The 15809-nt window shown below is 44.0% G+C and overlaps 1 protein-coding gene across 1 annotated transcript in view; it reads left to right on the top strand.

The window, feature by feature from the left end:
* The window catches only part of LOC119942257 (cytochrome P450 3A24-like), a 32557-nt gene extending 23829 nt beyond the window's left edge, over positions 1–8728 (top strand). The window contains 3 exon segments of the mRNA XM_038762939.1: positions 4047–4273; positions 7884–8046; positions 8495–8728. Coding sequence (XP_038618867.1) covers positions 4047–4273; positions 7884–8046; positions 8495–8590 — 486 coding nt within the window. The 3' untranslated portion in view covers positions 8591–8728.
* Positions 8729–15809: the final 7081 nt, after the last annotated feature.

Here is a 15809-nt window from a genome sequence, read left to right as displayed (position 1 = left end):
CCCAGGTCCTTCTGACTCCCAGAACTGTGCTCTATCCACTAGGTCATGCCGCTTCTCTAAGAACTTAACAAATCCTACAGTTATTATTATTACCATTCTAAGGGCTTGGGAGAGTGTCTGGCCTAGTCAAAAGAATAAGTGGCTGAAAGTCAGGATACCCGACTCTGCCACTACTGGGTGACCTTTGGTGAGTCATTTAACCTCTCTGTGCCTCAGTTTCCTCATATATAAAATGGTAATAAATCTCTGCTATCCCTTCCTCTTAGACTGTGAGCCTCCCATACACAGCCATTGGCACTGGATGATATGAAAACGTGGCAGAAGGAGGGATAGGGGCTTTTAAATCGGCAGCCCTCCACCCAAGCTCTCGGGAATTCATCCATCCTTAAACCCAGGCTAGGCCAAACCATTCAGAGGCCCACCTAGCAGCAGCCCATGGCAGAAAGAGGGCTGGAGTAAGTGAGAGGCAGCCAGAACATCTCGGGAGGTGGTTACCTACATTCCTGGACCTGCCCAGCACCGAACACTCCCGCACTAGTCATTCATTCATTCAAATTGTATTTACTGAGAGTTTACTGTGTGCAGAGCACTGTACTAAGTGCTTGGGAGAGTACAGTACAACAGTAAACAGACACATTCCCTGCCCACAACGAGCTTACAGTCTGGGAGGGGAGACAGATATTAATGTAAATAAATGTATTACAGATATGTGCATAAGCTCTGTGGGGCTGGAAGGGGAAAAGAACAGAGGGAGCAAGTCAGGGAGAAGCAGAAGGGAGTGGGAAAGGTCCCTTTGGCAGCCTCGATCCTGTGTTCGCTGGAGCCACTGCCCCCATTCTCCCTCCTTAGACAGCCTCCCTGCAGGCCCTGGACAGATGCAGATCCTGAGTGGGGAGACTGAAAGGATCTCCCAGTCACATCTTATAATAATTATAATAATAAGAATATTAAGAATAGTACTTGTTAAGGACTTACTATATGCTAAACACTGTTTTGAATGCTGGGGTAGATGCAAGTTAATCAGGTTGGACACCGTCCCTGTCCCACAACGGGCTCACGCTCTTAACTCCCATTTTACAGATGAGGGAACTTGGGCCCAGAGAAGTGAAAAATGATTTACTCAGGTTCACACAGCAGACATGTGGTAGAGCCCAGGTCCTCTGACTCTCAGACCCATGTTCTCTAATAATAGTGATAATAATAGTAATAATAATAATAATAATAATAATAACAATAACAATAATGGTATTTGTTAGGTGCTTACTATGTGCCAAGCACTGTTCTAAGCACTGGGGGGTTACAAGGTAATCAGGTTGTCCCACGTGGGGCTCACAGTCTTAATCCCCATTTTACAGGTGGGGTCACTGAGGCACAGAGAAGTTAAGTGACTTGCCCAAAGTCACACAACTGACAAGTGGCAGAGCCAGGATTAGAACCCATGACCTCTGACTCCCAAGTCCAGGCTCTTTCCACTGAAGCATGCTGCCCTGGACCAGTCTTTTGGGCTTCGCATCCTTTCGCCCACCCCAGCCGGTCCCCAGTCTCTCCAAGCTAGCAGTCCCTGTAAAAGTTAGCCATGCCAGGCTCGGGTAGTAGCAGTGGCAGGGCCAGGGTACAACCTGAAGGACAAAGCCAAGCTTCACCCGCAGGTTCCCCAAAATGATTTCCAAACACCCCCTTCCCATGTAATCCACAGTGTGAAGACAGTTAAAGTGACCACTGAGCTTGTCAGTTAGTCAATCAAATATATCTACTGAGCACTTACTGTGTGCAGATCACAATACTAAGTGCTTGGGAGAGTACAATATAATAATGTAATAGACACATTCCCTGCCAACAACAAGCTTACAGTCTAGGGCAGCAGGAGGGGTGGCAGGGCAGTACCTGAAATCCCTGCTGCTGATCTCCTGCTCTTCCCTTCACAGCACATGCACAGTAGTTATCTTGACATCTGCCTATTTCAGGCTCCATCTTTGTGATGTTACTGGGTAGGGACCATCTCTATATGTTGCCGACTTGTACTTTCCAAGCACTTAGTACAGTGCTCTGCACACAGTAAGCGCTCAATAAATACGATTGAATGAATGAATGAATATTCACAGGATCACGAGACTTCTGACTGCCCCTCACTGGGGGAGGAAAATGTGACTCGGGGTTCCTCCCCATTGAGCCCCTGCAGTAATCTGGTCCTGAATGTGGCCCACACATAATAGTAACAATAATAATAATAATAATAATGGTATCTGTTAAGCGCTTACTATATGCCAAGCACTGTTCTAAGTGCTGGATATAAAAATAATTATGGTATTTGTTAAGTGCTTACTATGTGCCAGGTAATGTACTAAGTGCTAGGGTGGTTACAAGCAAATTGGGTTGAACACAGTCCCTGTCCCACATTGGGCTCACACTCTTAATCCCCATTTTACAAATGAAGTAACTGAGGTCCAGAGAAGTGAAGTGACTCACCCAAGGTCACAGAGCAGACATGTGGTGGAGCCATGACCTTTCAATTCCCAGGCTGGTAGTCTATCCATTATACCATCCTGCTTCATATCTTAGTAGTTGGGTAACCAGGAGAGTTCCAATTTCTCCTGCCCCAAAATTTAGCATTTTTATTTTGTGAAAAGGGCACATTGCTGCGTGGGCTAGTGAACACTAAGGAATAATTATGGCCCTTGTGAGTTCTTCCTCTTGATTGTAAACTCTTTGAAGTGCAGGGATCATGAATATCAAGGCTATTGTACTTCTCCAAGCACATAATACAGTGCTCCTCTCAAGGTCAACAGACAATAAATACCATTGATTGATTGAGAGGCCTGAGCTGGCAGAGGCTAGCACAGAGCATCTAATTAGAATCTCCTCAGAAGTGATTTAAGGCAGCTACAAATCTATTATGGACAATTACATGGCCTTTAGGAAAATTGTGAACTCTTGGTGCAGTGTCAAGTTAAAGAAGCTACTCCTTCTGAAGAAATGCCATCTCATGTGGTCCTAGTGGTATAGGGAGGCAATGTGTCTGTTTATTGTTATAGTGTGCTCCCCCAAGGGCTCAGTACAGTACTTTGCACACAGTAAGCGTTCAACATATTGATTGAATGAATGATGCTAGGCCATGGAGACAAATATTTGGTCACTCAGCAGTGCCCCTCCTTCAGGGCAGTGGGGCACAGCCAAGGGAAAACCTTATGTTTCTTTCTTTTTTTTCAGCTGTCAATCCAAACCTTTCAATGTCTTAACCCTGTTTAGAAAGCAATAGAGCTTGGTTCTCCTCTCTTTTATTAAAGCACTAATAGTGGGCAGAGCACTTACAAAGAACTGGAAAAAATACATGGATAGTAATGCAGATAAAGCTTCTGGCCCACTGATGACTCACAATCTAAAGGAGGAAGATAAAGAAGGCACCAGGGAGGGAAACAAACACGGGGAAAGGGAGAGGAAAAGAAAGGAATAGAAAGCTAAAATCAAGAAGTGAAGAATGTCAATAGTAAAAGGAACAGTTCATTCATGATTAGAAGGCTGAGAGAAGCAGCTTGGCCTAGGGAAAAGGGTACAGACTTGGGAGTCAGAGGACTTGAGTTCTAATACTGGCTCTGTCACTTGCATGTTGTGTGACCTTGGGCAAGTCGCTTAACTTCTCTGTGCCTCAGTTACCCCATCTGTAAAATGGAGATTAGAATCTACTCCCTTCCACTTAGACTGTGAACTCCATGGGAAAGAGGGACTGCGTCCAACCCAATTATCTCGTCCCTACCCCAGCGCTTAGACAGTTCATGGCACATAGGAAGTGATTAACAGATACCATTGTTATTGTTGTTGTTATTATTATTATTATTATTATTATTATTATTATCACTAAAGCTTCATCCTCAGCTCCTCATGCTACCAGGCAGGGCCAAACCACAACAACCTACCCAGAGTCTGAAAGTTGGGAAAGCTGGCTTTTGCATACTTCTGCTCAGCTTTGTGTGCGTATGTGTAGGGGTGGGCTGGGGTGACTTTTCATTGTGATCTGGACTTTCACCTTCCCAAATCTCTCTCTCCTCTAGGCCAGCCCCACTTATGAGTCCATCTCCCAGATGGATTTTCTCGATATGGTTGTCCAGGAGACCCTCAGGCTCTTCCCCCCAGGAGGTCGAATAGAGAGAGTCTGTAAGGAAACAATCCAAATCAAAGGGTTGACCATTCCCAAGGGGACAGTGATTACTATACCAGCCTTTGTTCTGCATCGGGATCCAGAGCACTGGCCAGAGCCTGAAGAGTTCCGCCCTGAGAGGTAAGTTAAGAAGTAGCTAATAATTATGGCATTTGTTAAGCGCTTATTATGTGCCAGGCACTGTTCTGAGCACTGGGGTAGATACAAGATAACTGGGTTGGACACAGTCCCTGTCCCACATGGGGATCACAGTCTCACTCCCCATTATACAGAGGAGGGGACAGAGGCACAGAGAAGTCAAGATCACAGAGCAGAGAAGTGGTGGAGCAGGGATTAGAACTCATGACCTTCTGACTCCCAAGCCTTCCAATCATGAGTGGACTGTTCCTTTTACTATTGACATTCTTCACTTCTTCACTCCTATCCCCTTACTGAGAGGGGTTCCTCAAGGATCGGTTCTTGGTCATCTTCTGTTCTCCATCTATACTCACTCCCTTGGTGAACTCATTCACTTCCATGGCATCAACTATCATCTTTATGCTGATGACATCCAAATCTATATCTCCACCCCTGTTCTCTCACCCTCCCTCCAGGCTTGTATCTCTTCCTGCCTCCAGGACATCTCCACTTGGATGTCTTCCCAGTACCTAAAACTCATCATATCCAAGACTGAGCTCCTTATCTTTCCTCCCAAACCCTGTCCTCTCCCTGATTTTCCCATCACTGTAGATGGCACTACTATGCTTCCTGTCTCACAAGCCCACAACCTTGGTATCATCCTTGACTCCGCTCTCTCATTCATCACACACATCCAGTCCGTCACCAAACCCTGGCAGTATCACCTACACAACATTGCCAAGATCCACCCTTTCCTCTCAGTCCAAACCGCTACCTTGCTTTGCATGTTCAATCTCTCATCCTATCATGACTAGATTACTGCATCAGCCTTCTTTCTGATCTCCCATCCTCCTGTCTCTCCCCGCTTCAGTCTATCCTTCACTCTGCAGCCTGGATTATCTTTGTACAGAAGCACTCTGGGCATGTCACTCCCCTCCTCAAAAATCTCCAGTGGTTGCCTGTCAACTTTCGAATCAAGAAAAAACTCCTCACTCTCTGCTTCAAGGCTCTTCATCACCTGGCCCCCACCTACTGCATCTCCCTTCCCTCCTTCTACAGCCCAGCCTGCACCCTCTGCTCCTATGCCGCTAACCTCCTCACTGTGCCTCGTTCTGGCCTGTACCACCGTCAACCCCTGACTCACATCTTACCTGTGGCCTGGAATGCCCTCCCTCCACACATCTGCCAAGCTAGCTCTCTTCCTCCCTTCAGAGCCCCACTGAGTGGTCTCCTCCTCCAGGAGGCCTTCCCAGACTGAGCCCCCCCTTTTCCCTCTCCTATTCCTCCCCATCGCCCCCCATCCCTTCCTCTGCTCTACCCCCTTCCCCTCCCCACAGCACTTGTATATATTTGTACATATTTAGTACTCTATTTTATTAATAATGTATATATAACTATAATTCTATTTATTCTGATGGTATTGACAATCTGTCTACTTGTTTTGTTTCGTTGTCTGTCTCCCCTTCTTGACTATGAGCCTGTTGTTCGGTAGGGATCATAGCTATATGTTGCCGATTTGTATTACCCAAGCGCTTAGTACAGTGCTCTGCACAGAGTAAGCACTCAATAAATAGGATTGAATGAATGAATGAATGACCAGGAAAATCCATTACAATGCTTGAATGGGACAGGAATCCTGGTTATCCAATCCCAGCATCTCCAGCCAGAGGCTTTATGATATCCCTCCACACTCTGGACATAGACTTTCACCAACAGAACTGAAGAAACGGCCACTGAAGCCAGCTTCTAGCCGCTGTGACCTTATTTATAGTAGAGTCGCATGGGTGTCTGACTTGGGCCAGGCAGATTAGAAACAAAGGTAAAAATAAAGCACAATTTTCCCACTGTGGTTATAAGCCAGTTTTGCTCGGGTAAACGTTCATGTAATTTGTAATGGCATCTGAGTCCTGGGTACACTGACCCAAATGTTATAAGTGTGGTCTTCATGGTAGCGACTGTAGTGTAATTAGTCCGTCAGTTGTAATTATTGAGCGATTACTGTGTGCAGAGCACTGTACTAAGTGCTTGGGAGGGTACACTACAATAATAAACAGACACATTCCCTGTACACAGTGAGTGTACAGTCTAGAGGGGAAGACAACTGTAATTGTTATCAATGCACCTTGTACTGAGCCTTCATGTCTCAGGACCTCATGTCTGGGGGAAGGAAGGTATAGACAAGCAGTGTTGCCTAGTGGAAGGGGCTTAGAACTGAGAATCCAGGGGAACCTGGGTTTGAATCCCCCTTCCACCATCTGTGATCTTGGGCAAGTCACTTAGCCTTTCTCTGCCTCGGTTTCCTCATCTGTAAATTGGTGATTAAATATTTGTTTTCCCTCCCTCCAGACAGTGAGCCCCAAAATCAGAGGGGGGAAAATGGATGGACTTCATCCAATCTTATTGTGTTGCATCTCACCCAATGCTTAACACAGTGCTTGGCACATAGTAAGTGCTTTACCGATGCCATTATTGTTACTGTTCAGAAACTTAGGAAAAGAATCCACTGTTCATTTGAAACAGCAGACACAAGACACTCTTGGGTTTGTCTGGGTGAGGAGAGAGAGAACTTTCTGTGAACCATATGCAGGTTTGCCCTGGGCTTAGGTGGGTTTTTGAACAGACAACTAGCATGGTCTAGTGGGAAGAGCATGGGCTTGGAAGGTAGAGAGACCCAAGTTTAAATATGGCTTGCCCCTTGTCTGCTGTGTGACCTTGGGCAAGTCACTTCACATCTATGTGTCTCTGTTACCTCATCCTTAAAATGGGGATTAAAACTATGAGCCCCATGTGGGACAGCTCTCTTCCTCCCTTCAAAGCCCTACTGAGAGCTCACCTCCTCCAAGAGGCCTTCCCAGACTGAGCCCCCTTTTTCCTCTCCTCCTCACCATCCCCCCCACCCTACCTCCTTCCCCTCCCCACAACACTTGTGTATATATTTGTACAGATTTATTACTCTATTTCACTTATACATATTTACTATTCTATTTATTTTGTTAATGATGTGTATATAGCTTTAATTCTATTTGTTCTGATGACTCTGACACCTGTCTACATGTTTCGTTTTGTTGTCTGTCTCCCCTTTCTAGACTGTGAGCCCCTTGTTGGGTAGTGATCGTCTCTATATGTTGCCAACTTGTACTTCCCAAGCGCTTAGTACAGTGTTCTGCACACAGTAAGCACTCAATAAATACAATTGAATGAATGAATGAATGACATGGACTGTGTCCAACCTGATTAATTTAAATATGTGCCAGTGCTTAGTAAGTGCCTGGTACATGTTACGCGCATAACAGATACTACTAAAAAAACATAATGCATATGAACACAGGCAGATTGACTAGTGAAAAGGGATGGGGGGCATTTCACCAAGAAAGAGACAGAGGGGATATTGGCTGGGTTAGACCAGCTGATTCCTGTTTATCACAGATTCCAGGAACTGTCAATTTCCAAGATCAGACACTCCTAATTTCGGCTAAGCAAAGAGCAGCCTGGGGTTTTGATATGAGGGGTGATAGTGATGGAGGGTCATGGAGTGCTGGTCTCTGTCAAAACAAAAGGAAGACCTCACCGGCCTCCTCCTCATCTTTCTGACCATCTCACTCATTGGCACCAGGTTCAGTAAGGAGGAGAAAGCTTTGCGCGATCCCTATGTCTACCTGCCCTTTGGAGCCGGTCCCAGAAACTGCATTGGAATGAGATTTGCCCTCCTCAACATGAAAGCTGCTCTGATTATCCTGCTGCAGAATTTCTCCATGGAGCCTTGCAAAGAGACCCCGGTGAGAACCCACTTTCTGCTCCACCCTGGTGCTAATGACTTCCAGGAACAACTGTTGATCTCCACATTGCTCCCTCTAGAGGTTAAACCAGTCAGCTTAAGCCCAGTGTGTCTGAGCCTCTAAGACTAGGAAGCAACATGTGCTGCTCTTCACCTTGTCAGCTAGGCTTGTTGAGAAGCTACAGTTTCTCTTGTGACAGGGTTTTTCATTGCATTTGTCCACACAGGATCTGTTGCTTGAGTTGGAGACATGTTTTGCAGTAAGCCACAACTCTTGGCTCTACATGAAAAAGAAATAAAATAAAAGGATGAAGGGCTGTATGACCACTGGGGAATTCTAGTTTATTTAGAAGGTTTTGCTTCAGTCAGCATGTCAGAGTGTTAGTGTTACAGCTGTCCATTTTGAAATCTTCCTCTATTTACTGGCTTCCTTTTCCTTTTCTCCTCAGATCCCCCTAGAAGTGGATTCAAAAGGTATTATGAAACCCAAGAAGCCGATCCTTCTGAAACTTGTCCCCAGATAAAAAATGGATTCTGAAGACTAGAAACAGAATTAGGTCTGTTGGGAGAATGCTTTTCCCACTTTCTCTGAAAGCAAGAACTGGAAATCTTGAATCTTACACTCAATGGAAATGATAACCTTAGAATAAACTGCTTGTCATTTGGGGCAGGAATCATATCTACCAACTCAGTTATATTGTTTTCTCTCAAGCACTTAGTACAGTGCTCTGCCCACAGTAAATGCTCAACAAATATAATTGATTGCCTGCTTTTCTTGGGAGAATACTGCATGCTGGAAGAGTAGAATGCTTTTTTCATTTCTTAGTCTAACAGAAAACCATTCTGGGGGAAAATGAGGTAGTAAAAATGGGTTTGGGCTTGTTAATTATTTGAATTTATTTGCAAGGCTAGCTTAGAACAACCACAGATATTTTTTCTTATAATCAACAATGCACCTCTTAATTAAGAAACTTCCCTTAACTACATTCAGGAGATGTCTTCATTGCTTTGTGGTTTAAGCAGTGAGTCTCCCTGGGCTGAGTAGAGGGAAGGGGCAGCAGAGTAGTCGGGGAAGAAATTAGGGAAAAAGCCTAACTGGTGAGAGAGCTTAATTAGCAGATGAAGATAAGTCTGTCAAATATCATTAAGGGACTGATAGTAATAGTATTTAATAATAATAATGATGGTATTTGTTAAGTGCTTATTCCGTGCCAAGCACTGTTCTAAGCACTGGATTTATTAGGTGCTTCGAGAAGCATTACCTAATGGAAAAAGCATGAGCCTGGCAGTCAGAAGAACTCGGTACTAATCCTGACTCTGACAGTTGTCTGCTGTGTGACCTTGAGCAAGCAACTTAACTTCTCTGTGACTCAGTTTCCTCATCTGTAAAATGGGAATTAAATCCCTCCTACCTAGGCTGTGAGGCCCATATGGCACAGAAACTGTGTCAAACCTGTTATCTACTACCTGTCCAGTGCTTAGTACAGTGCTTGGCACGTAGTAAGCACTTAATACCATAATTATTATTACTGTGTATGGAACACACTGCATAAGGATTTTCAGCAATTTTCCTTTTCTAATCATTAACTGAACCAGGGAGGACTTCTTCATTTCAGGCTTCACTTTTCAGTTATGACTTTCTCTGAGTCCTCAAAAAATCTTGGGCACTTTAAGCATTGTTGATAAGTACCCATACGTAGTCCAGACTGCAGTGAGATAACTAGTGGAGCTTGGACCCAGATAGTGGGCTGCTATCATCAACAACCTGGGCATGGAGCGGTGTCTACCAATTCTGTTATATTGTACTCTTCCAAGCACAATGTACAGTGCACAGTAAGCATTTAATAAATACGATTGACTGATACTCTTAATGGCTTTTGTTTATCAGTGACTGAGTGGGAGGGAGCATGGTGTTGGCTATGAGATTGCGTGGTCCCAGTTTTCCAGTGCTGTCCACTGGCATGAGGATTTTAAGCATACTTAGTCTTGTATTTTGTCCTTTTTAATATTCTATCATTTTGCTCATCCAACATTTTCAGGGGAGAATTCTTGCTCATGTAGAAGGCACAATATTTGGAAAGTGAGAGGCTCTGACACAATATCTAGTGTATAATTTATGATGCTTTAATCTTCTTAATTAGTTTTAATAAAATATACTGGATTAAGCTTCACCTTCAGTCACAGATAATGTTGTGCTTTATAAGTACCCTGGACAATTTCCCAAACAGAGATGGCTCTCAGTCAGTTCAGTGGTACTTACTGAGGTCTGACAGTGCAATGTGCTGTACTAAGTGCTAGGGAAGAATGCAATAAGAGATGAATGAAATTAGTCCTTATCCCACATGGGCTTTATTAAATGTTCTCTATGATGCATAAAAACATAAGATCATAGAACAATGACATTGTTCCTCTAGACTTGTATCCTTCCTGGGGGCAGGGAATGACTCTGTTATATTGTACTCTTCCAAGTGTACAGGACTCTGTGCACAATAAGTACTCAATTGATACAAATGTCTAATTGATTGACATTACCGTGAGGGTTAATAGAGATGGTTTGCCTGGTTCTCAATGGACTCACTCAAGGGGCAATTTTTTTATGGTATTTCTTAAGTGCTAACTATGTGCCAGGCACTGACCTAAGCACTGGGGTAAATACAGGCTACTCAGGTTGGACATAGTCCTTCTTTCAATTGTGGCAGTTCGAATCCACTGTTGGATTGTGGGGAGGAAGGGAAACCCAAGGGGACAAGAAGGAGCTGTAGAAGTTTCCATAAAGCTGAGGAGTCCAGCCTCCTACCTATTGGTTTGAAATAGTTGTGGGAGCTGGAGGCAGCAGATAAGGGGAATACCTGCCAGCAGGTAGCAGGTGAAGACATTGCTAAAATCTGCCCTTTCCTCTTCATCCAAACTGTGTTAATCTAATCACTTATCCTATCCCTTGATTACTCTGTCAGCCTCCTTGCTGACCTCCCGGCTCTTGTCTCTCCCCACTCCAGTCTATACTTCACTCTGCTGCCCAGATCATTTCTCTACAGAAGCATTTAGACCATGTTTCCATACTACTCAAGAAACTCCAGTAGTTGTCCATCCACCTCTGCATCAAACAAAAACTCCTCACCATTGGCTTTAAAGCACTCAATCACCTTGCCCCCTCTTACCTCACCACATTATGCTCCTACTACAACCCAGCCCACACATTTCAATCTTCTAATGCTCACCTATCTCGCTGCCAACCTCTCACCTACTTCCAGCCTCTGACTTGGAATGCCCTCACTCCTTATATACAACAGACAACTACTCGCTCTCCATCTTGAAAGTCTTAATGAAGGCATATCTCCCCGAAGTGGCCTTCCCTGATTAAGCCCTCCTTTCCTCTTCTCACACTCCCTTCTTCTAAGTCTCACTGACTTGCTTCCTTTGTCATCCCCCCTTCCAGCCCCACAGCACTAGGTACATATCTGTAATTCATTTATTTATTTATTTATTTATATTAATGTCTGTCTCCCCCATAGAATGTAAGTTTGTCATAGCCAGGGAATGTGTCTGTTTATTGTTATATCGTACTCTCCCAAATACTTAGTACAATGTTCTGCACAAGGTAAGTGCTCAATAAATACGATGGACTGACTTGATCCCAGAAGTAAAAATGGGCTTTCTTCTGGCTACCTTAATGTACCATTAAGACTTTAGACACCATACCCCATTAAATGTTCCCCCACACCACAATTTTTCCTCCAATTAAGAGTTTTCTGATCATAATAGGAACCATACACTTATTTCTTAAAGGTCTCTAGCCTCTCAACAGAGGTAGAGAAGAGATATGGCTTAGTGGATAGAGCGTGGGCCTGGGAATCAGAAGGACGTGGGTTCTAATCCCGGCTCCGCCACTTGTCTGCTGTGTGACCTTTGGCAAGGCACGTTACGTCTCTGGGCCTCAGTTACCTCATCGGGAAAATGGGGATTGAGTCTGTGAGCCCCATGTAACCCAATTTGCTTCTACCCATCCCAGCACTTAGTACAGTGCCTGGCACATAGTAAGTGCTTAACATATACCATTATTATTAATTTTTTTTACATTGAACCATAGCCCCAACGTGTAACAGATTGTAAACTCCTGGAGGGCAGGGCTTAATACAATGCTCTTCATACATTAGGATTCTTTTTAAATTGGTATTTGTTAAATACTATATGTCAAACCCTGTTTTAAGTGCTGGGGTAGATACAAGTTTACCAACTGGACACAGTCCCTGTTCCACATGAGGCTGGCTCACAGTTTCAGTTGAAGGGAGGATGATTTAATCCTCATTTTACTGATGAGGTAACTGAGGCATGGAGAAATGACTTGCCCAAAGTCACACAGCAAGAAATCGGAAGAGATAGGTTTAGACAGAAGTCCTCTGATTCCCATGCCAGGGATCTTTCCATTAGGACATCTTGCTTCTCAATACTATCAACCCCAGTACTTAGTACAGTGCCTCGCACAGTTAGTGCTTAATAAATACCACTAAAAAATACCATTGCTTAATGGTTTTCCTTTCTACCTCAGGAGAATGGAGCCACCAAGAAGATGACTGTAGTCCCCCATCAATTAGTAGAATTTATTGAGTGCTTACACTGTGCAGGCCACTGAAATGAGCTCTTGGGAAAGTGCAATACAGTAATAGACATGAATCCTGCCCACAGGGAGTTTACAGTTTAGTGGTAGGAGCATGTTATTGAGTGTTGTCAAACCTTACTGGGGAGAGAATTCCTGACCATTTGTATAACCAGAGATGTGGGCTCATTTTTTTATGGTATTGGTTAAGGATTTATTATGTACCAGGCACTGTACTAAATGCCAGGTTAAATTCAAACTAATTGGGTTGGACACAGCCCCTGTGGGCTGTGAGCCCCACATGGGGCTCACGTCTTAATCCCCATTTTACAGATGAGGTAACTGAAGCACAGAGAAGTTAAGTGACTTGCTCAAGATTACGCAGCAGACAAAGTGGCAGAGTCAGGATTAGAACACAGGCTCAACTCACACTACTTTATCCAGATTCCCACCATATACAGTGTTGAATTCCCAATTTCTGAATAGTAGGCATAACAAGAAAGCTAGAAGGGTATCAAATATATGGAAATTAAAAAAAAAGAGGGCATAGCAGAGTTGCCAGAAGTAGTAGCCAAAGCATGAGTTTTGGGCATGATCCCTTGAAAAGCCACCTTCACTGGAAGAGAGACATTCCTAGTTTTAAAGGTCAAGTTTTTCCCCTACTTAGCTCTGCTTTTCCAGCCTGTAGCCATGGGAAAAGGATAGAGTTGGGCAGAAGAGGCTGGTGTAGATGGAAAATCAACTGTTTCCTCTATACTAAAGTCTGAGTGCCTTCCTCAGTGCTTCTCTAGCAGGTCCAGTGGGAAGGGTAGATGGGGAAGAGTATTTCCATTGTCCTGACTCCTGATAACTTGGGGACATTTAGCTAAATAGTAGGGATGTCCCGGAAATCAGAAAGATGGAGGACAAGTGTAGCTCCCTGGTGGTCAGAGCTTATACATTTCCTCACATCTCCTGGCCAAACCACTACTGACCGTTTCAAAAAGAGAAAAGATAGCAAAGTGTTGGGGAAAATGAGGTGAAATTGAGCTTCTGAACCTCCTGAGAAAAGCTGAGAAATGCTTCAGGATGCCCTGAAAGGCACTCTAACCTTAGCTGGACTGTAAACTCATTGAGAGCAGGTAATATGTTTGTTATATTGTACTCTCCCCAGATCTTAGTGCAGTGCTCTGCACACAGTAAGCATTAAATTAATATGAATGACTGACTGCCTGATTGACTGACTGGATCCTTGCTGCCAGGCAGCCTGGTTAGTACCAGAATACAATTCAGTTGGTAGACAAAATCCCTTACCTCAAGAAATTTACAGTCTGATGGATTATATTAATAGTAATAATAATGACATTTATTTAAGGCAATGATCTTTTTTTTCTGTTATTTTTTATGGTATTTGTTAAGTGCTTACTATGTTCCAGGCACCGTACTGAGCGTTGGGGTAGATACAAGCTAATCAGGATGGACACAGTTCCTGTCTTACATGGGGCTCACAGTCTTAATCTCCATTTTACAGATGAGGCAACTGAGGCACAGAGAATTTAATCGACTTGCCCAAAGCCACACAGCAGACAAGTAGAGGAGCAGGGATTATAACCCAAGACCATCTGACTTTTAAACCCTGTTCTAAACACTTGGGAAAGTACAATAGAAGCAAGAGATGCATTCTCTGCTTGCACCCCAAAGTCATAAAAACATTTGCAAATAATCAGAATTGAATGTCCAGTGGTATTACACAAATCCCAAGAATGGGAATAAAAGAATAGGCAAGTGCTTGGGGTGATTGTTGGGTTGGTATGACTTGGAGTGTTGGAAAATAACCAAGAAAGTTTGGTCGAAGGAAGTGGGGTTTTAGGAGGCTTTGAGCCCAGGGAGAGTTGTGTTCTGACAGAACTCTATGGGAGAAAGGGGGAAGGCATTCCCGGTCAAAGAAACAACATGAACGAGGGGTGGAGGTGGGAGATTCAAGACCAAGGTTCAGGGAAAAACGTTCATTTAGGAGAACCACGAGAGAAAGAGCTGGGGAGCAGCAACTGAAGGAAGCCGATATGTAAGATGGGGATAAGTGGTGGAAAGCTTGGAAACTGATTGTGATGGAATTTTGACTGTGCAGTTAGGATGGATCATTTGGGAGTAACAAAATACTAGTCTTACCTCCCAGCCTGCCCTGGGTACCTTCACACACGCTGAAGCAGTGCTGCCTAATGGAAAAAGCACGGGTCTGGAAGTCTAAAGGATGTGGATGCTAATCCTGGTTTCAGCACTTGTCTGCTGTGTGACCTTGGGGAAATCACTTCATTTCTCAGTGCCTCAGTTCCCTCATCTATAAAATGGGAATTAAGATTGTGACTTCTATGTGGGACAGGGAGTATATCTGACCCGATGATCATGTATCTACCCCCAGTGCTTAGAACAGTGGCTGGCACATAGTAAGCCCTTAACCAATACCACAATAATTATTATTGTTGTTACGTCCAACTGACTGGCATTTCTAGCCCCCAGCCTGACCCCCACCTTGGGGTTCTTCGAGGCAATACCCACACCCATGAGAGGCTGGAAGCTGAATAGGGGAGAGGACCCAAAACGACTAGTCTCTGCTCTCTCAGACTGCAGTAGCACATTGGGAATCCTGGCCAGTCATGAGTCACATGGTACTCTCTGTATATCTCAGGGCAAGCTAACGTGTTTGAGTCCTTTCAGACTGAACTGAATAATGACAAAAGGGCCTAACATTAAAGCCCCTTCACCTCTGCTAAACACATGAGTTATTGTTTAGGTTCCATGTTGTCAGTCTGCCATTAAGCTTGCCTCTAGCAATAAACAGGTAAGAGCTACGTGAATGTTTTCCCACTAAGACACTCCTGCTGTTTCTTTGTTTAATGCAGTTTGGGTACTCCCAATGTGCTCTGCTCTGAACATAATGTAGTTGATGAGGAAATGTGACACAATCATCAACTACATTTTGTTCAGAGCAGAGCACACTGGGAGTACCCAAACTGCATTAAACAAAGAAACAGTCAAACCTTCACCTGTGTACATAAAAAGGCATTTTCAAAGGAATAATGATAATAATAATAATAGTGGGATTTGTTAAGCGCCTACTATGTGCCAAGCACTGTCTTTACTAACTGCTGGGCTAGATACAAGACAATGAGGTCCCACATGGGACTGATGTT

This window comes from Tachyglossus aculeatus, chromosome 21 (genome assembly GCF_015852505.1).
Source record: "Tachyglossus aculeatus isolate mTacAcu1 chromosome 21, mTacAcu1.pri, whole genome shotgun sequence".
Classification (NCBI taxonomy): Eukaryota; Metazoa; Chordata; class Mammalia; order Monotremata; family Tachyglossidae; genus Tachyglossus; species Tachyglossus aculeatus.
This window is presented reverse-complemented; position numbering and strand designations above follow the sequence as displayed.